Source organism: Anguilla anguilla, chromosome 9, assembly GCF_013347855.1.
Source record: "Anguilla anguilla isolate fAngAng1 chromosome 9, fAngAng1.pri, whole genome shotgun sequence".
Taxonomy (NCBI): domain Eukaryota; kingdom Metazoa; phylum Chordata; class Actinopteri; order Anguilliformes; family Anguillidae; genus Anguilla; species Anguilla anguilla.
This window is the reverse complement of record NC_049209.1, coordinates 19,615,170-19,635,430: the sequence shown is the minus strand read 5'-3', so window position 1 is coordinate 19,635,430 and position 20,261 is coordinate 19,615,170. Positions and strand designations below refer to the sequence as shown.

The window sequence follows — 20,261 nt, the reverse complement described above, 5'->3', positions numbered from 1 at the left end:
TAAGTCCTCATGTGACACAGTGATCTGATATACGAGCAGTTATGACTCCTCAAAAAGATTGCTTTTCCACCTCAGTCAAGGGGCGATCGTAGCCTCTCTTCTGGTTGCCCCTCTCTCTGTCTTTTTTGTTCACCCTCTTTTCTACACGCATGTTTTGGACATTTATTTTTGAGAATGTAGGCAGGCAACAGGGAATTGTACATTGCGTGCACAAAGGTTAACTCGTATGCTAAGAGCGGACCTATGGTAGGGTGAGATTGCAAGTCAGGTACCAACGGTTGAAGAACTGAAGATTTGTTGGAGAGTAGAGACACCTAATGTGAGGGAAATTGTCACAAACAGACACTTGCCATATATAGGCTAGATGAGTGTTTCTCAGACCTTCTCCTTCTCAGACCTGCTCCTGGAGCCCCACTGTGTGTGCTCATTTTTGTCAAAGCCTTCAAGTTTTTGTCTTGATCAATTAAGGTTGTTGAAAATGTGTTCTACCATAATTGTGTGGTTGAACGTATTTGAACACGCTGCAGGTTTGGCTCATTGCCATTTGCTGTCAGTAAACTCTGTTTTACACAGATGGTTTTGGCAAATGAGACCCAACTCTTTTCACCTATCAGTTTGTAACTGAATCGATGAAAAACTGAACCTTTTTTAAATGGAATTGTTTGTCATATATTACATAGAACATAGTAAAGCATAAGTTACTCTGACCGAATGAATTTCCTTGGTTGTGAATGTTATGTTTATTTTGAGGGCAGACAAAGCCGTTTCTGGCATAATGTGACATTAAGAGGATAAATCAACCGTCAGTAGATGTAAAAAGTCTAATTAAGCGCGATTAGCACTCTGTTTTCTGGCCGGCTCATGGCTCGTGACGAGCCGTCGCACTGGCGAAGTGGCATCGTGGATTCTGACACACCTCAGCCCGGTCCGGTCATTTGACAACTCGCTGTGCGCCAAAGTGGGAGGGGAGGTGCTGCTGGGGGTGTGACTGTGAAGATCGAGCAGTGCACTGCTATTTTGGTGCCAGCGTGGTTTGAGATTCACGCCTACCCCACCCGACAGGCCAGGCCGACAGGCCAGGCCGATGGCACAAGTCGCAGCCCAGCATACAGCAAGTTGTTAATTTTGGGATTTTTCTATCAATGCGCCACGTTCAATACCTGTTCAAAAGCCAGTCAATCGTTGTTAAAGGAAAAATGCATACTTTGCATTTCTTGTTCTGTTTAATAACATTAATTCCTGTATTTAGGCATTTCTAATTGTTTATTGCTGTTCTTCTACTGCACTGTGGTCCTGGTGGTACTGTTTTCCTTTTTTTTCTTCTTACACCTGTCTCTAATGTGAAAAAGGACAATAAAGGCAGCTTGAACTTAAACAATCTTTTAATTAAGCCTATGTGAATGTAGTTAAAGTGATAGAATCATGCATTGACTGCATCAGTTATTTCCTCCCAAGCTAATTTAACATCATCTGGTAGCACTCAATATGAAAGAGACGATACACAATACACCATGTTATGGTTTTGTCTGGATTGTGGTAGCCTAAAAATAAAGTTCTTGTAGGTTAAACCTTCCGAATGGAGGAGCCAAGAAAAATTGTAACTCCACCCATTTGGAAATATTATGGATTCTATGCTATTGCAGACAAAATAATAACCAAGGAGAAAGTCAACAGCAACCTATGCAAGTGCCAGCTGCCCTCCAATCCCTCAAGGGTGACACTTTTTCCCCTCCAAAGGAGATCGGTCAGTTGTCATTATATAGATACTGTTGTCATTGTATTGTAGTTATTGCATAGCATGTTTAAGCTATTTAGCTACCGGTTTAATAAGAAATTTAAACTGGCCCATGACAATTATACATTGAAGCAACATTATATAGAAATTTTGGCTGTGAAACATTCAAGCAAATTTGAATGATTTTCTTTTAATTATGAGATTTGTTCAGACAAAACCCGGCATACTTGTTTGGTCCTGGACCAGACTTGAGAAGCATTAAGCTCAACCCTGCATTGGGGAACAGTATCCCCCTCCCCCCACTTCTGACCCATGCTTTTGTGTGGGAAGTTTGGGTTTCATTTAGAACCTGGGTTTTCAACAGGGGGTCCTTGAGGGGGTCCCTAGCCAGACTTCATACGCAATGATTATATACAGATTTGGGAAAATATAAAACTGTTATTAACTGGTGTCTCCTGGATGTTTACTGAGCCTGGGTGGGGGTCCCTGCACCAGAAAAGGTTGAAAACCACTGACTTGGATATGAGGGAGGGTGGGCGGTTTGTTCTCTGGCCTGGGAGTACAGTGGCGCAGAGCTTGGAATTGAATAGGTTTTTGTTGGAAGGGTCCAAACTGTCCATCTGGTTATCATGAAGAAATCAAGATCACTGGGTTGTTGGTGACAGATCCAGGTGTGGTGCTTAGGAGATCATCCCTCAGTGCCTTAGATCTGAATATTCTGAGCATAGATTAAGTATATTACACAGGGAACAGTGAATTTTGAAGCTCATGCACTGCAGTGTCTGATAGATATGTTGTGATAAAAGTAATTTTCTCATACTTGGGCCTATATTTTCTCCTTTTTATTGTGAAATGATAAAAATGAGGTAATGCTAGAGACTTTAAATGAGAAAGTGATGACCTCTGTGCTGTACTGTCTGTCTCTCTGGCTTCCTCTGTAGTGCTCAAACTCTGAGCGCTCTCCCTATCTCTCCCTCTCTGTCCCTGCCCGCGACAGAGACGCTTTTATCAGTGAAAACAGGAAATGAGAAGGGAGCAGCCAGCTGTAGGTCAAAGGTCAGAGTGAGACAGAGGAAGAGGAGCTGACAAAAGCACTGTGTCCAAGGGAGCGAGGCCTGTAACCATAGCAACAGTAGGGCGAAGTCGAGGGGTTCTGGGTTCTGAACGAGGGGGTAGATGCAATGTCATTGTCTTAGCGTTTGAGCCAATGGCCAACACCCAAAACGCACCCAAACAGAAGCACGCACATGCGCGCGCACACACACACGCACACATGGACACGGTCAATGAAATTTTACATACTGTTGTGTTGCTGACAGGCAGTTGTAGACGAACGGTAGTATGGCTGCATGTCATATGGTTATTTCAGATGCAGGCGATACGTGGTAACTTTGGGGGTGGAGCTTTGAACAGTGCTGAGGAATAACGCATTGACTCATGCAGGGACCAGGGGAGAAGTGATGGGGGCGGAAGGGGTTTGACTTCCACAGATATGCTGTAACAGAGTCATTCTGAACTGAATAGGTGTCCTCCTTAGCCGAATGGAAGCCCTTCCTAACTGAACGAGTTCCCGTCTCAGTTGATTGAACGCCTATAGCGGAGCGGCGTTGTCAATACAGCAGAGTGCATTTGTGTTCATTTGCCAGTGCGGCTAACGGGGGAACATCGGTTGTTGTGTGTCTTTCGCGGTGCCGCCTGCCCGCTCCCGGGCCCAGCCTCGGTGCAGCGGGGCCTGAAGCTGCGCCTGTTCCCGCCCCCGCACCAGACGCGGCCCGGAACTCCGCCAGCATTCTTTCTCACGCCCATCCTCTCTCTCTCTCTCTCTCTCTCTCTCGCCATTGCTTCTGTTCCCATCCTGCAGCGCGCAACCGCGGCTGCGGGCCGCGTCGCCCTCCGCGAAAACCTCTGACGCACGCACGTGCGCGCGCGCTTGCCCTCCTGCAGACCTGCGCGCATGTACGCCGCATGCTCGCCAAGTCTGTGTGGAAACCTGTCAAGTGTCAGAACTTGAGAACTTGCAGTATTTTGAGAGGTGCGAGGTGGATGTGGTCATTTCACTTCACAGCTAGACCGGCCTTAAAGACACCAGATGTGTCTGAGCAGTGGAAACAAGAATAAAAATGTCTGTCCGTAAAAACGGACTGCTTCTCTTACAGTCGTTGTGTGCGGTAACAAAAAAGAGGAAATGTTCCGAGCTCTATATTCATTTTATAGTGAGATCCGTCTGTGTTCCCTCCTCTCGGTCTTTCATGTGACTCTGCGGTCACTGAAGCACAAACGTAGTCTGTAAACACGGGTTGGTGTGCATGCAGCCAGGTCGCGGGAATTTACTTTTGATCTGAGACCGAAAGTCCTGCTCGTCTGCCATTCATTTCCCTAAAGGAAATTGATTGTACAGAGCTTCTGTTTCAATATGGGAAACAAAGGAAAGGATTGCAGAGGAACACACCCCAGCACAGACATTTGCCTGTGTATTTTAGCATGGTGTATAATGTGCTACAGCTTGTGAGAGCTGTATCGTTAGCATTGGCCAGTAGCTAATTACTACTGGATGTGTGCCCAGTATGAAACCTGTATGTCTAGGCAGAGCTGGCTTTAAAGCTTGGAGCTCCATCTGTGGGTCAGCACAAGTCTGCTGCATCATGACTATAATGGGAAGTGTGAGAACAGCAGTGGTATTCATAAAGCGCTGGGGTGGCAGTGTGGTGTAACTGGAAAGTTGCAAGATCAATTCCTGGCCGGAGGTACTGTTAATCCCTTCGGCGGGGCACCTCAACCAAAGCTCCTCAGTGAATATGCAGCTGTGGGCATTCGGGGATAATGTGCGTAATGTGAGCTGCGTGCGTCACACTATTGTTTGCTATGCTAAGCAAAAGAGATAATATATGATGCATTCACAATGATCTGTTCTCTTCGTCTTCCCCTTTTCTCCCCTCCCCCCTCGTGTCCCACGCTTCCTCTTCTCTTCTCTCAGACGTAACCTGACCAAGCTGTCGCTGATATTCAGTCACATGCTGGCCGAGCTGAGGGCCATCTTCCCCAATGGCCTGTTTCAGGGCGACAACTTCAGGATCACCAAGGCTGACGCCGCCGAATTCTGGAGGAAGTCTTTCACAGACAAGTGAGTGGAGCTTTTCCTCACCAACCAGACCAGGAAACCCAGCCATTACTGACCTTGCACAGGAAGTGCCTGGGTCAGCAATACTGGAAGGCGCCTTAGGATTTGGATTATGGGGAGATACTCATTCTATTATAGCACCCATTTCCCTTTGTAGAGGTGGAATCGGGCTTGGACGTTACACTCCCTTCCCACTGTAGAGTGTTAACTAGCCTGGGTCATTACACTCCTTTCCCACTGTAGAGTGTTAACTAGCCTGGGTCATTACACCCCTTTCCTACTGTAGAGTGTTAACTAGCCAGGCTCATTACACCCCTTTCCCACTGTAGTGTTGACTAGCCTGGGTCATTACACCCCTTTCCCACTATAGTGTTAACCAGCCAGGCTCATTATACCCCTTTTTACCAGGCTGGCTGATTCCATCCCCTTTCCATTGTAGACTTGGCTCATTTCCCCCTATGGAGCTCTTCCAGGAAGAACACTTTAGTGTAAATATGAGCAATTGAGCCATTTATGGCATGATGTAGAACACCCTCTCCTATTGTTTGTAGCCAACTGTTCTGTAACCCCTGTTTTTCTGCACAGGACCATTGTACCATGGAAAATGTTCCGGCAGGCTCTGCACGAATTTCACCCAATCAGCTCTGGCCTGGAGGCCATGGCTCTGAAGTCCACCATAGACCTCACTTGTAATGACTACATCTCCGTGTTTGAGTTCGACATCTTCACCAGGCTCTTCCAGGTACAGAGGACCATAGACATCCCGCCCCAACCCTGACCTGTTGAACTGCTCACCCCTGACCCCCTGACCGCAGCTCAGAACTCTGCAATTCCAGATCCAGTGGATAGGAAATCCTAAAAAATTATTTTTATTTCAATTTAATTGTATGTAAATGTAAATGTATGTGGTTAATGCAAGTACATACAGTAGTGTACATGGCATTACATAGCAGAAACACTCAGTCTCAGGAAATGTTTTTGCAATATGTGACAAAATAGATGTTATTTACTGTATTGGGAAATCGGTCAACTCTGTTATTGCTACACCAGTGCATGTCCTGTGCTTGTTATTTTGGCTCTGCACTCAAGCCAATTGGATTTGAAATGAAATCATAATTATGAGGTTAAGGGGCAGATTTTCAGTTTTAATTTGAGGGTATTTGCATCCATATCGGGTGATCCTTGTAGGGATTACAGCCCTTTCTATACACAGTATGTATATTAAAAAAATCTGTCTATGGGGTAGATCCTCTAAGAAAAAACAGGAAGTGCAGATGGTCTTCCTTATTGTGCAACAGCTGCCGACACCATTCGCACTATCATGTTTACTAACGACACTAAATCAATGACAAATATCAAATATCAAGTAGCCACACGGCACGTTTCATGTTAAAGCTGTGCCTGTTCTCAATCATCTGAGCGCAAATACAGCAAAAATAGGACTTGATGTCCAGTTTCTCCAAATGCTCAAATGAAGTAAAAGGCTATTTCTAAGAAGTTTATCAAGCATAGATGTAATCACATTAAGTGGAATCTTGGCTGTCCTTTTACAAAGGATTCGTTTTAATTATGGTGCTGAAATGATAATGATTGCAACTGGCTTTATGACCAGCAAATGGAACTTTTCACTATTTCTTGGAACAACCTACTATCTCAATTCGTAGAATTGGACTATTTCACATGAATGATTTCTATCGACGTAACATAGGAACTGGAGCAGTTTTAATAATTTCCTGTATCGATGAAATAGCCTTAAATTATATTGGAAAACAATGTCGTCTTTGTCATCAGACAATTCTAGTCCTGCTCTCCTAGCATGTTGGTGATGTCTTCCTCTGTCAGCTCTTATGGTTACTGACAGGTTTACACTGCAACCACTTTGCCACCAGGTTTCACATCATCATTTAAAAGTTCCCTGACCATTGCAAGCTGTAATTTGAAACAATCCTTGTTATTCCGGCATGGCTTGTTACATTACATTGCAGCCATTTAGCAGACGCTCTTATCCAGAGTGACTTACACAACTTTTTTTATTTATTTATTTATTTTCACATAGCATTTACATTGCATCCATACTGCTGGATATATACCGAAGCAATGCAGGTTAAGTACCTTGCTCAAGGGTACGACGGCAGTGTCCTACCTGGGAATCGAACCTGCGACCTGCAGGTTACATGATTCGCTCCTTACCCATTATAGTACACTGCTGCCCCTTCACAAATATGTTTAAAAAATGTATTTTTGTACTGAAATTTATGCAGAGGATTTAAAGGCGCAGTGCCCAGATGCAGCAGGCCATGTCCGCTGAGGGGCTTTGTGAATTGTATTTTTTTTCTGATACTTGCGACGCTTTATTGGACGCGGAAATACCCTGGTTTTTCTCATGAGTGTTTTTAGCGTGCACTCTGTGCGACTTGCAGGTTACATTTAGAAGTACGTTGACCTGTGTCACATTTTATCAGTTCTGTCAGTTGTTCACTTGAAAAGGTCAGACAGTAAGTTGGGTTATTTCTTCTCTTCACTCTGGAGGAAGTTGGGTTTTTCCCCGTTTTTGCTTGCGGACACGGTTTTTGTTCTCTTTTTTTTAACACCATCAGCCCAGGACACAGTTCGTTGGGGAAGAGAGCTTTTTGGGTTCCCTGTAATGGTGCAGTGTTTTCAAGATGGCTTCCTCTTTACAGACCTTGGGTCCTATAGATCAGGGAGGAACAGGCCTAGGCTTATTAGAAGCAGACTGATAGTCATGGGCCCATAAAGAGTCAAAACTGGTGCATCATCATCTTGTTTTTTGCAGATTTTCTGGGTGATTGTGGTCTTTTTTTTGTGCTCTTCTTTTGCCAGATGTAGAAACCTGATAACCTTTAACTGCAGCTTTCACATTGTGTTCTTTTTGCTGTCAGTCGCCTGCTACTGTAGTGGTGTGATACTGTAATGTTTTCAGTTGTATTTCTTGTGGTTTTTTTTCCTCTCCTCTCTAATGAGATGTGAACAGAGCTGTAGAGATGTTTGAGTCAAATCAGAAAATCTGAATCTGGGCGGAGACACAGGTGAGCTTGTGATAGGTGGAGAGAGCGAAGATGTGTTCTGATGGCACGTATACATTCTTTTGATGGTCCTTTGTTGAAACGAATCAATCGGAAAATAGGCTAACCACACGTCAGCCATGGTTGCAGTGCCTCGGACTCAGACAGGGGCGGCTCTCTCGCCCTTTCACTGTGGTTAACGTATTTTGCAGCCACACAAACTGCACCATGCTCTACTCAATTTGTGGCAGGAATTTTTAAATTCTGTGGCATGCGGAGAAAACCCCCTGTGGCATACTCTAATTAGGCTCGCCCCCTTCCCTAAATTCTGTTCTTCTTCGTGAGTCAGTTCAGCGGTGTACCTCCCCCATGCAAAAAGGTTGCCGTGACCTTTTCTGGGAATATTACATTACATTACATTGCATTTATTTCGCAGAAGCGTTTATCCAAAGCGACGTACAGAAAGTGCATTTCATGGTCATGGACAACTACAAAACACAGGTTCAATAAGATACAATACTTATTTTGTACAGCTATTTCTAGCCAAGAACACAGTTTAGTTCACACAGTGAACACTATTCTGACCTAACCTCTGCAAAGTCAACTAGGCAGAAGAACAAGCTACTATATTAGGACAAATACAAAAGACCAAAAAGTGCTGGGATGGGGGAACATGTAACGAGTGTCATGAAGGGGGGGGGGGGTGGATTTAGAGTGAAATATACAGAGTGGTGTTAGTAAGTCCAGGTATAGTCTGAAGAGATGAGTCTTCAGACCACGGCGGAACATGGGTAGTGAGAGAGAGGTTCGAAGAGGGACGGGGAGTTCGTTCCACCACTGGGGAGCTAGGGTGGAGAAGCTCTGTGATCCCTTTGCTCGGGTTGGAGGGGTGGTCTGTAAGGATTTGAAAATGGCCCTGAAGGAACCCTGATGTTTGGTTGACAAGTATCAGTGGCTCAGAGGGCATTGTGTATCAGCTTGTCCCATCTTTCCGATTCGGATGATGGCAGAGAATGACGAATAGTATTCAACCGGTGGTGGTGCATTTTTGTGAGGTGCAATAGGTAAAAAAGAGCCTTACTGGATCCCCGAAAAGGGTCCACGTCACAGAATATTATATTACAGCAAGTAATGTTATGTGTTCTGGAAAATTTCAATATAGATATATGAGAATTTATCTTTGGGGGGAGTTTGCTTGCTTTGGATGCCTGGTACATTCAACCAAATACACGCACACACACACGCACACACTCGCTCACAGGGCTTTGACCCTGTGAACCCCCCCCCCCCCCCCCCCCATGGTTAAGGTTATGACGGTGGGTCTGTCCATCTTCCTCTGCAGCCGTGGTCGTCTCTGCTACGTAACTGGAACAGTCTGGCAGTCACACACCCCGGCTACATGGCCTTCCTCACCTACGACGAGGTGAAGGCTCGTCTGCACAAATTCATCCACAAGCCTGGCAGGTGGGGAGCACACCGGCACTGACACATGCACACAAACACACACATATGCACACTAATGCACACTAATACACACACATTCACACTAAGGCATATACATGCACTCTAATACACACACATGCACACAAACACACACATATGCACACTAATGCACACTAATACACACACATTCACACTAAGGCACATATATGCACTCTCATACACACACAAGCACACAAACACACGCACATTCACACTAATGCACACTAATACACACACACATGCGCACACATGCACTCTAATGCACACACACACACTCAGACAGCCTTGTTCGTCGAGCGCTAGCCGGGGGGTCTGACTGCGTTCCCTCCTGCAGCTACATCTTCAGGCTGAGCTGCACGCGGCTGGGCCAGTGGGCCATCGGCTACGTCACCGCCGACGGCAACATCCTGCAGACCATCCCCCACAACAAGCCGCTGTTCCAGGCGCTCATCGACGGCTTCCGGGAGGGATTGTGAGTCTCCGAACCCCTGCTGCGCGCTTTCTCACGCGCCCCTGGCGTGTGTGTGTGTGTGTCTGTGTGTGTGTCCGTCTGTGTGTGTGTCCGTCTGTGTGTGTGTGTGTGTGTGTGTGTCTGTGTGTGTGTGTCTGTGTGTCCGTCCGTCCGCGCACGGTTCCGTTGAGCAGCGAGTGCGTCGGTCTTCTTCTGTGAAGTGAGTTGAAAGCAGCGTAACGGCTGTGTGTCGGTTGGGATGAGCGCTCAGCCTGCTCTTTGCCGCAGCTACCTGTTCCCTGACGGCCGCACCCAGAACCCGGACCTGACCGGCCTGTGCGAGCCCTCCCCTCAGGATCACATCAAGGTCACGCAGGTGAGGGTTTTACCCCCGCTCTTTCACTGAAGAGGTCTCCGCTGTGGGGTTTGCGCTCCCGCTCACCCGCCTGTCCGTCCGTCCGTCCGTCCGTCTGTCCCCAGGAGCAATACGAGCTGTACTGCGAGATGGGCTCCACCTTCCAGCTCTGCAAGATCTGCGCCGAGAACGACAAGGACGTGAAGATCGAGCCCTGCGGCCACCTCATGTGCACGTCCTGCCTCACGGCCTGGCAGGTGAGAGAGCGTGTGTGTGTGTGTGTGTGTGTGTGTGCGTGCCTGCATGCATGCGTGCATGCGTGTGCATGTGTGTGTGTCTGCCTGTGCGTGCCTACAAAATGCTTTATTGGCAGGAAATGCATTTGCGAATATTTGTGAATTGTTTTACTGCAAACCTTGTATTAACACAGCTGTGACAAACACCTAAATAAACTCTCTCTCTTTCTCTTTCTCCAGGAGTCTGAGGGTCAGGGCTGCCCGTTCTGTCGCTGTGAGATCAAAGGCACGGAGCCCATCGTGGTGGACCCCTTCAACCCCAAGGACGGCGGCGGCGGCTTCTCCGCAGCCATGGGCTCGTACGGGTCCGAGTGCGCCCTGTCGCCTAACTACGACGACGACGACGACGACCGCCTGGAGGACCCCCACCTGATGATGAGCAAGCTGGCCTGCTCCAAGGTGAGACCCCGCTCCCCTGACCAAAATTTAACCCTCTTCCTGTTCCCTCTGGCGCAGTGTGCTCTGGTCCCTCCTACAGGGGCGGGGATCAGAAGGACAAACCCGCCTCTGGGCTCTCGGCCTTAAAGGGCCGGGGGTGTTGATGTCTGGGTCCTGCTCTGGGCTGCGATGCTCATCTTCTGTCTGCTGGCCCGGGGAGGTTAAAGCTGCCTTCATCTATGAATAACGGCCGCGGTGGCTGTGATGTCCTTCCAGTCAGAGGCACCGCAGGCTCTTCCTCTGTGTTCTCGCGTCGGTGTTCTTCTTCCCTCAAATGTGAAGCGTGAAAGTTTTTGTATTTCCTTGAAATGTTGATTAAGAAACTTTCAGGATTCCTTGAAACACGACAGCTCAGGACTTTGCCGTGTGCGGTTCTGGTCTGACCCCGGGGACGGGCGGTGTTTTGGCAGGTGGAGCGCCCCCCCTCACCCGTCTCCACGACGCCCCAGGCCTCGCTGCCCCCCGTGCCCCCCCGCCTGGACCTGCTGCCGCCGAGGCCGGGCACCTCCTCGGGGGCGTCCAGCCCGGGCTCCACGTCCAAGGCAAGCCCCCCCTCAGCAGCCTGCATCACGGGCGCGGCCTGTTAGCAGGGACTGTTACGGTGTGACTGGCTGTTGCGCACGCTACGCACATCACACGCTGTTTGTGTCGCACGCGTCCGGGCTGATGTAAAAACTGCGCATTGTTGTTGATGAGGCGTCTCCCGGGTGACAGGTGACAGGCTCTAGGCCTCGGGGCTGTAGTGCGCCCCACTGTCCAGAGTGTGTTCCTGTCTGCCTCGGAGTCAGGCTGCGGCCTTCCGGACTGTGTGTGTGCAGGCATGGGGGCCTGTGTGCGTGTGTGTGTGTGTGTGTGCGTGTGCGTGTGTGCGTGTGTATGACTAACGATCCCTTGCCCTCATTACAGGCCTCCTCCCACCACAAAGACAAGCCCCTCCCCCTCCCCCCCGGCTTGTGGGACCTCCCGGCCCCTCCCCCCCCGGAACGCCCGCCCCCGGGGGGTCCCGAGGGCCGGCTCCCGAGACGACCCCTCCCCGGCACCCCGGGGGACCCGCCCCGCGACCATCTGCCCCCGGTGCCCCCGAACCGCAGCGCGGCTGAGTGGGGCTCCCGGCCCGTGCCCAGGGCCCCCGGCGACCTGCGCGGCGCCCGCGAGCTCTCCAACCGCCACTCCCTCCCCCTGGCCCCGCCCCCGGCGCCGGACAGACGCGCCGACGCCCTGAGGCCCAGCAGCTCCCTCGGCCTGGAGCAGCAGCTGGTGAGAGGCCCGACCCCCCCGCCCCCCCCCTCCCCCCGCGCCCGGGTGCACTGTCAGCACCGACAGGAGCCCTCTGCTTGGCCCTCCGTTAATGAGACACAGACAGATGACTGAAGCTGTTAAATGTTAACACTCCGTAACCCATTTGTGCTTCTGGGTTCTGCGTTTCTGTGCTTTCTGTTTTCTGTTTCTGACCGCTGGGTGCACTTAAGGTAGTTGACCTTGCTCTGGGGTGTCAGAGCAGCGAGTCGGTCTGATGGGGAAACGGGGACCTTCCGGTTTAGCGCGACTGAGCTGTAAGGGTCTTCTGTCTTTTTCGCCTCCCCAGAGTTTCGGCGGCAGTGGCCCCGGGAGGGCGGAGTACGACATCCCCAAAGTGAAGCCCTCGAACTCGGCCAACGCCATCTACTCCCTGGCAACCAGGTACACGCCCGTGCGCGAGGCTGCTCGACTGTGTGGAATGTGTTTGTGGGTTTTGTCTGCTTATCGTGTTAGCAGCTGCGCATGCGTGTTTTTGCGGACATGCTAATGTCCCTTGTTTTTGTGCGTGTGCTTGTGCGTGCGTGACCCCCCTCTGTTCGTGTCAGCCGGCCGTACCCAGCCTTGACTCCGCTGACCGGCGAGGAGGCGGAGAACGACGAGGAGTCGGAGTACATGAGCCCCTCCTCCCGCCCCGTGCATCTCGCCCTGGGAGTGAGCGCAGGCCCCGCCCAGCCCAGCGCGCTCAGCTCGCGGTGAGTCCCGCCCCCTGGGCCTCCTCTGCTTCGCGCTGCTTGAGCTGCAGCCCTTCGCCGCGCTCCTCCTGGCTGCCTGCGGCCTCCTGCGCTGTCATAGCGACGATGGAGCTGCCGGGCTCATACCTGCATCAAGCTGAAACACAGCCCCTGCAGTGTCTGCACTCTTAGTCATTCGTGGCCTCAACTGACCTCTCTCCCTCTCTCTCTCTCCCTCTCTCTCTCTCTCTCCCTGTCCCTCTCTCTCTCTCTTTCTCTCTCCCTCCCTCCCTCTCTTTCTCCCTCTCTCTCTATCTCTCCCTATCCCTCCCTCTTTCTCTCTTTCTCTCTCTCTCTCTCTCTCTCTCTCTCTCTCTCTCCTCCCTCCTCCCCCTTCCAGGGTGCTGTCGAATGACTTTGAAGGGGAAGTGCCACAGATGTACGAAGCCATGTATAACATCCAGTCCCAGGCTCATTCAGTGTCCCTGTCTGCGCAGGCCCAAGACTCAGGTCTGACGTGCTCTCCTTATTACATATAATGTGCAGTGACCTTTAACCCTAATTCAGCAACTGAAGCAGCGCTGTGTCATTACACAGAGAATGTGTTCACGTCTGTGCACAATTGTATGTCTGTGTGTCCGTATGTTCGTGTCCGTGTGTGTGTATGTTTGTGTGTGTGTGTGTCTGTGTCTGTGTCTGTGTCTGTGTCTGTGTCTGTGTTTGTGTGTGTGTCTGTGTCTGCATGTTTAAGCGTCTTGCTTGTTTTCTCAGATTACTCCGACCTCCCGCCCTCCGCCAGCACCAACGGCCTCCGGGAGCCTGCCAGCGATGAGGACGACGACGATGGTTACGACTTCCCCAAACCGCCGGTGCCCGCCAACCTCGCCCGCCGCACCCTGTCCGACATCAGCGCAACCTCCTCCAACTTCAGCCGCTTCTCCATGGACAACGAGCCCATCTCAGGAGCCTGTACGTACCTCCTCCTTCCCCCGTTCTGTCCGTCACTATAACCCCTCCCCCCGAGAGTCTGCCCCACCTCCACCGTCCTCCCAGTAATTCTCTCGTATTTATTTTTTGCGACGGGGTCACTTTGATGTCTGCTGCTCTTTGTTGTTCCCTTGATGCGTTGCAGAACATGCAGAATAAGCCATTGAACTGCATGAAGTAATGGAAGAGGCGCATGGCCTTGCAGCTCTGGAGAGGCTCCCAGGAGCTTTTCCCCCTCTAAATCAGTTCTTCCTCTTTCTCTTGTCGTCCGTCCCACCCATCAGACTTCTCTGAGTCAGGCCACGCCCCCGAGCGCCCGCCCAAACCCCTGCCTCGCAGGATCAACTCGGAGCGGCGGCCGAGCCCTGTGCCCCCGGCGTGTGGAGGCGGGGCCGGGGGCGGAGCCAGCCCCCAGATGGCCGACGAGATCGAGCACCTCATGAGCCAGGGCTACTCCTACCAGGACATCCAGAAGGCCCTGATGATCGCGCAGAACAACGTGGAGATGGCCAAGAACATCCTGCGCGAGTTCGTCTCCGTCCCTTCGGCAGCTCACATCCTCACATAGCACCGCCCCTCCAGGCTGCTGATTGGCTGTCTCCTGCAGCTCTCGCAACCTCATTGGTTGGTCTGTAACTGAGTGTGCCTACTGAGTGTTAATGTACTGAAGATTACATCAGCACCATTTAAATCACACACACACACACACACACACGCAGGGTCAGTCAGACAGAAGCAGATTCTTATAATATCCTCGTGACTTACCACTCCTACCTAAAGTTTTATATTAATATGTATACACACATGCAGACCCACACTCATATGTATGTACACAGTTTAAATGTATGGCTAAAGCCCCCGCTCAAATGCTGCATTAATGATATAAAGGTGCGGTTTGGTGTTGTGACAGCGCCCCTCGCAGCCCCTCGGCAGGGGTCTGTCTGTGATGAGGGACGTTTTGGACAGGGCGTGTCCCGCGGCAGGCTCTGTGATGGGCAGTTCTGGGACTCCCCTTGCTCCATTCCTCCCGAGCTGAACCCCATGTCTGGAGCCTGACCTTTCTTCTGTGTTCCTCTCCTACTGATTTAGACGGTAGGCTCCTGCGGTGCCGTGCGGCGCTCGGTCTTTGAGGCTTTCTCTAGGACGCTTGGGGCCGTTTAAAGTCACTGCTGTTGTCCATGTTTAGCTTTGGAAGCGGTGCAGCGTTTGGCTGTGAGAGTGTGGTACGACTGTGAGGTACTGGGGTTCTGTCATTACTTTCATTCAGGGCAAATTGTGGTAGTGGATGTGATGTGGCTTCAGATGAAATCCGCACCCCGTTGCTAAACGTGCGTTTGTTGCTTGGTAGGGAGCGTGTGTGTTTAATCTGTACCGGCACCTTCCCCAGAGGCGGGGGCGGGGCCGCTGCACGTAGAAGCGGGCGTGGGAAGCGACTACCGTCTCTGCGATTGGCTCGCGGTCCTGTCCCTCATCCTTCACTGATGAATGTGTACTTTTTTTAAGAAAAACGCAGTGTGGTGGCTTTTTTTTTTATATACAGTATTTCTGAGCTGTAGTAGTTCCCTCTCTCCCCGTGTGGGGTGCAGAGAGGCTGCTAATATCAGATGGTGTGGAAATGGCAGAACTAATATATTAACAAACCCCCACCTGCGCTGTCACCTGCGGTTCGGAGACGGCACAGGTGTGCAAGACGCCTTGAAACGTGTTCAGCGCTAGTCCTGTCCTTTAACTTTAACCCTTTACTAACGTTTTATTTGAGCTCTGTTACTATTAATAAATCAGAAGTGCTTTACTGCTGCTGCTATGGTTAGTGCTAAACAAATAAGCCTTAAATGTACATTTGTGAATAAACTGGTGTAATTATTGCTTTTTTAAAGTGACAGTATCTCTTGTTTTTCTTTTTTTTCCCCATAGCATACTTGAAGAAATGTTAAGAGCATGTGAATCTATTTTGTGCCCGAGTCGATAGATTATCATTTTTTTCCTACCTGCATATTTATATGTACTGAGGAGTGCTGCATTGGACTGAAAGGGTCCACTTTCTGATCATCTTTTACTTATTACTTACTGCAGCAAAAAATAGATGAATTAGTAAGAAAGGAATGAGAAAAGATTAATAAAAATAAATACAGATTTTGGTCATTAGGTAGAAAGCAGCGCGGATGTAGGCACTACCTCATAGACTCTCTTTGACTTGTTTTGCTGTGGAGGAGAACAGAAGCACTGATGTTTCCTACATTAAGCTTTTTCCAGCTGTCACGGTAACCATGAAATGCCTTAGGATGCCCACATTCCTTTTCAGCCAGGTCTCCGCCCCTTTCTCCTGGTCCCTTCACCTCGTCCCAGTGCTCTTCATTAGCTTTGTGTTCGAACCGGTTTCAGTCTGCCGAAAGATCTCAGCCTGAGCACTTCTTAAATGTCGCTGCTCAACATCTGCGCGGCCATGTTTGGAAACTGACTAAAGAGTGAATGGAAGTGTCCATTTTAGTGAAGTGATACCAGACTAGTTGAGAACCAGTACCTTCCTGCAAAGAAAAATGTAGCACATCCACTTACAATTACGTACAATATGAAATTTGTGATACAAGAAATGTATATTTTGAATGTGTCAATAAATAGCATGTTTCTAAGGCACTTTCAAATATGTAGTTTGTATCCGAATGTGGAAAAATAGTTTCCTAATGTATGATTTCTCTATCCGAATATTATGTTTTATCCATAAGGGTACTCTGTGTTAATCACAACAGTTCATTGGGAATCAGAAACACTCTTGCATGCAAATTACTAAGCCGTCAATCATTGGTGTTTTCAATGTTTTTTGTTTTCAATGGTGTGGTTTTGATTATTTTAGAGAACAAGCACACTTAATTAACAAAAGCATCTGCTTAGTTCTCTCTCTTCTCAGGAGAATAAAATACCAGTTAAAGTGGCTATTTGCAGCAATTCTTCCTCAAAAACTGGTGAAAATTGTTAACCCAATCAGGACAACAGTTTTGGATGATCAGGAAAAAAACATTTCTTCTTCTTTTTCTTCCCTTTTCCTGTTCTTTAAAATGGGCTAATTTTAACTCATTTCCTCCTCACAACCCTCGAGATTTAGTCTAAGGCCATTTTCAATCACTGGAAAATTTTGATCAGTGGTTATTTATAGTAGGTGTGCAGGCTAGACTAAGCCCTGACCTTTTGCTGTGTTCAGACCAAAAGGCTCTTTCAGATTTTACAGAACTGTATCACTTTCTTGCCGTCTGTCTCTTTCGCCTTATGTGTATTTCAGATAAAAATTTAATAGGACATTTTATTTGACTGCATGTGACTGGGGGAGGGCGCCTTAGAAAGTTGCCAATGATTACTCCTCTTCACTGTGCTAATTAATGTAAATAAAATTTCCGGTTGTGTGTGCCTGTGTGCTTGTGTGTGTGTGTGTACAGTATATGAAAATGTGCAAAGATACTGTCACTTTAAAACCGTGTGATAAGTAAACGTACTGATAAGTGAAATGATACAATGGAAATGTCAGTTTTTTTGCTTTTCAAGTTAATGTCAGAATTTTATTTTTTACCAACGTTTGCATTTTTTATCTAAATAATACTGTGAGCAGTGCCATGATTTTGTTTAAAAATATTTAAGGGCATCCTTCCTGAAGCATAGGACAATGCTTTTTGTTTCTGTGGAAAGTGTGTGATAATTGCTTAATGCTCAAAATCCTCCCACATCTTCAAACGTTGCATACTTACCAGCTGCGCTCTAGTATAGTATATGCCTTATGTACGCCATTCTGTTGGGGAACTAAGATGGCGGTGCGGTCTCACCCACAGATCATGTGGTTTGTCACCATAGTACTTAATCGCACCCCAAAATGCAAATGCTTGACATTTTTGACTGGTTTCTGACAACCTTATGAGGAAGAATCCTATATTCTCCTCCCTAATTTATTCTTTTGTAGAAATTAAGTGCAAATCTGTCATACAGCTCAAACAGGAATATATATATATATATATATATATATATATGAATATATACATATATACATATACATACATACATACATTCGACCACAAGAGGGAGATCCTTCCAAATGTTGCCAGGTGAATGGCAGCATTAAGTGCAAATTTTGTTATTCATAATTCATATCAGACCAGTGTGGGAAAACCGAAATTAAAGTCCTGACGAATTAGCAGTTTTAAAATCTGAATTAAAAGCATTCATGACAGATAAATACTGTAGATTCCTGTTCGTTTTTACGGCTGTCGCTCTAAGAGTGTGAATGCACATAAACTAGTTGTTTGTGCTCATGCTGTAGCCCAGTTGCATATTAGCCTTAATGGCAAATTTAAGGAAGTTCGTCTTGCTCAATTTTCAATGTTTTCAAATAAGGCGGAACTAAGTAGCAAAAAAAAGAACACTTCCTTAAATGTGGCATTCAAAGTCAAGGTCAAATTTCGAAGTGGGTGAACTGAGATCTGTGGGAAATGTATAACTATGACATGGGGATGACAAAAATAATTAAACTAATTAAAAGGAACAGGTGGTAGTGCCAAGCAGTGGAGCAGAGATTTCTCTTCCTGTCATTTCCAGCCTACGATGAAAGTATTTTATTTTATTTAATGGAATTGTATTGCAATGTTTATTTTGAAGTTACCTTATCTGTCATTAGGCCCATACAATCTGGCTTTTCTTGCATTTTCGAACTGCTTGAAACAAAGAAAGAATAATTAGGCTGTCACTGAATCTGTGCTTTAGTATACAAATAATATATACCCTGTAGGCCTTGTAGTCTTGTCATTTTATAACCAGATCCTGTTCCGGCAGACAGGTGTATAAAGGTCGTATTTTCTTGATCCCATTTCTGGCAGTAGTGGGAAGGCATAGCTCACTATGGGCCAGCACACTGCGTACTGTAAGGGAGTCGGTATCGCCTGGTTACGAGCACTCTTGTGGTCTCTGGTCTCATTATACCAGCTCAGGAAGGTGCCATTGGGATGGATTCCCTTTGCTTTGCCTGAGTTAAAAAAAAAAAATTAAAAAAAAACTTGAATTCACCTATGATGGCCATTGTCAAGTAGTGCCATAATTTCCTTTTATTTATTTAAAGTAAAAAGAGTTATTTTTCTCTCTAATTTAGTGTGTGGAGCACCCACCGCCACACCCGCTCCCTCTTATTGGATTGGTCTTAGAGAGGTGTGGCCATGTGGGCGTGGTTTCGGAAGGGTGTCACCTGGACAGGTTAGGATGCTAAGTTTTCCCCGGTACAGACTGGATTAGACTCTTGTCAGTTCATACCCATATTTTTTCTTTCTTTCTTTCTTTCTTTCTTTCTTTTGTACATGTTCGATTTCAGTGTGAATCCGATGCAATGAAGTTGACTGGCAGCTTTATGTAGAGAGATATGGATTTGAAGCTGTGCGTGTAACTAAAATGGTATCAGTTCATACAGTTGTTGTAGCCAAACAGACTGCAGGGACAACTTTGACTCAAGGAAAAGGATTGGAGCTTTTTTAATGTAGGCAGTGTTTTACAGTTATTACAATTATTACTATAATTACTATTGTGCTTAAAGTGAAATTAATATCAGTTCTTATATCAGTGTTATAATCTTTGGATGTTTATCCTACGATGTCCTTGAATATAAAATAAAATGTGTGAATTATTAAAAATATGTGGATACCTTTAACTTTTTTTAATCTTACTGCTGCCTGTACAAAGCAGAAAGCGAACTGAAATATGAAGTATATGAAACCATTTCCCTTTTCATAAAGAGTAGCACAATTTATTTTTCTTACATATTTTTCATTATATTCATGTCTAGAAATAACTAATGTTATTTATTAATTTTTTTATGCTGTACTCCAATCCGAGATGCTTATTGTTGGTTTTGTTTCTGGAATTTGCATCTGCCATTAAAGAGTTTTTGAATACTTGTTTTTGTTTCTTTTTTGTTGTTCTCAGAATTCTTTTGAATTCACTTAAATTTAAATTTAAAAAAAAACTTTTTTTTTTCTTTTGCCAGAGTACAATTTATTTGACACTGACAGTACATGTTTCATAATATGAATGGTAAGTTCAGCAGGACAAATGTATTCATTTGAGTTTCTTGTTTTCAGTCACTTACTTGACTCAACTGGAGTGGCACTGTATCCAAACGTCCACCAGGGGGCGGTCGAATAAAGGATTGATTGTTATTTTACTTGCCTTTTATTATCCAGTCATATGGCGGACTTACTTCAGTTGGCACTGAGGTGGGACATATTGACATCTTGAGATCCGTTGTTTTTAGCATTTTATTTATGTTGAAAATGAATGTTTTTTTTGACAGTATACTAGGAACACACACAAGAACGATCTTCAACCTTCACGCTACCACCTTCTGCCTCCCAATCAAGATTGTAACTGCACCACATTAGGCACA

The 20,261-nt window shown here is 47.1% G+C and overlaps 1 protein-coding gene across 2 annotated transcripts in view; it reads left to right on the top strand.

The window, feature by feature from the left end:
• Window positions 1–19,773, top strand: part of LOC118235559 (E3 ubiquitin-protein ligase CBL-like) — a 40,434-nt gene extending 20,661 nt beyond the window's left edge. The window contains exons 3-16 of one of the 2 annotated variants that reach the window (XM_035433011.1): window positions 4,710–4,856; window positions 5,439–5,595; window positions 9,219–9,340; window positions 9,693–9,830; window positions 10,098–10,185; window positions 10,290–10,421; window positions 10,641–10,859; window positions 11,309–11,440; window positions 11,805–12,155; window positions 12,484–12,578; window positions 12,743–12,889; window positions 13,269–13,378; window positions 13,640–13,837; window positions 14,140–19,773. In XM_035433011.1, the coding sequence (XP_035288902.1) occupies window positions 4,710–4,856; window positions 5,439–5,595; window positions 9,219–9,340; window positions 9,693–9,830; window positions 10,098–10,185; window positions 10,290–10,421; window positions 10,641–10,859; window positions 11,309–11,440; window positions 11,805–12,155; window positions 12,484–12,578; window positions 12,743–12,889; window positions 13,269–13,378; window positions 13,640–13,837; window positions 14,140–14,423 (2,320 nt within the window). In that variant the 3' untranslated portion in view covers window positions 14,424–19,773. The remainder of the gene's footprint in view (window positions 1–4,709; window positions 4,857–5,438; window positions 5,596–9,218; window positions 9,341–9,692; window positions 9,831–10,097; window positions 10,186–10,289; window positions 10,422–10,640; window positions 10,860–11,308; window positions 11,441–11,804; window positions 12,156–12,483; window positions 12,579–12,742; window positions 12,890–13,268; window positions 13,379–13,639; window positions 13,838–14,139) is intronic. The other variant, XM_035433012.1, reaches the window with a different exon arrangement.
• The last annotated feature ends 488 nt before the right edge of the window (window positions 19,774–20,261 follow it).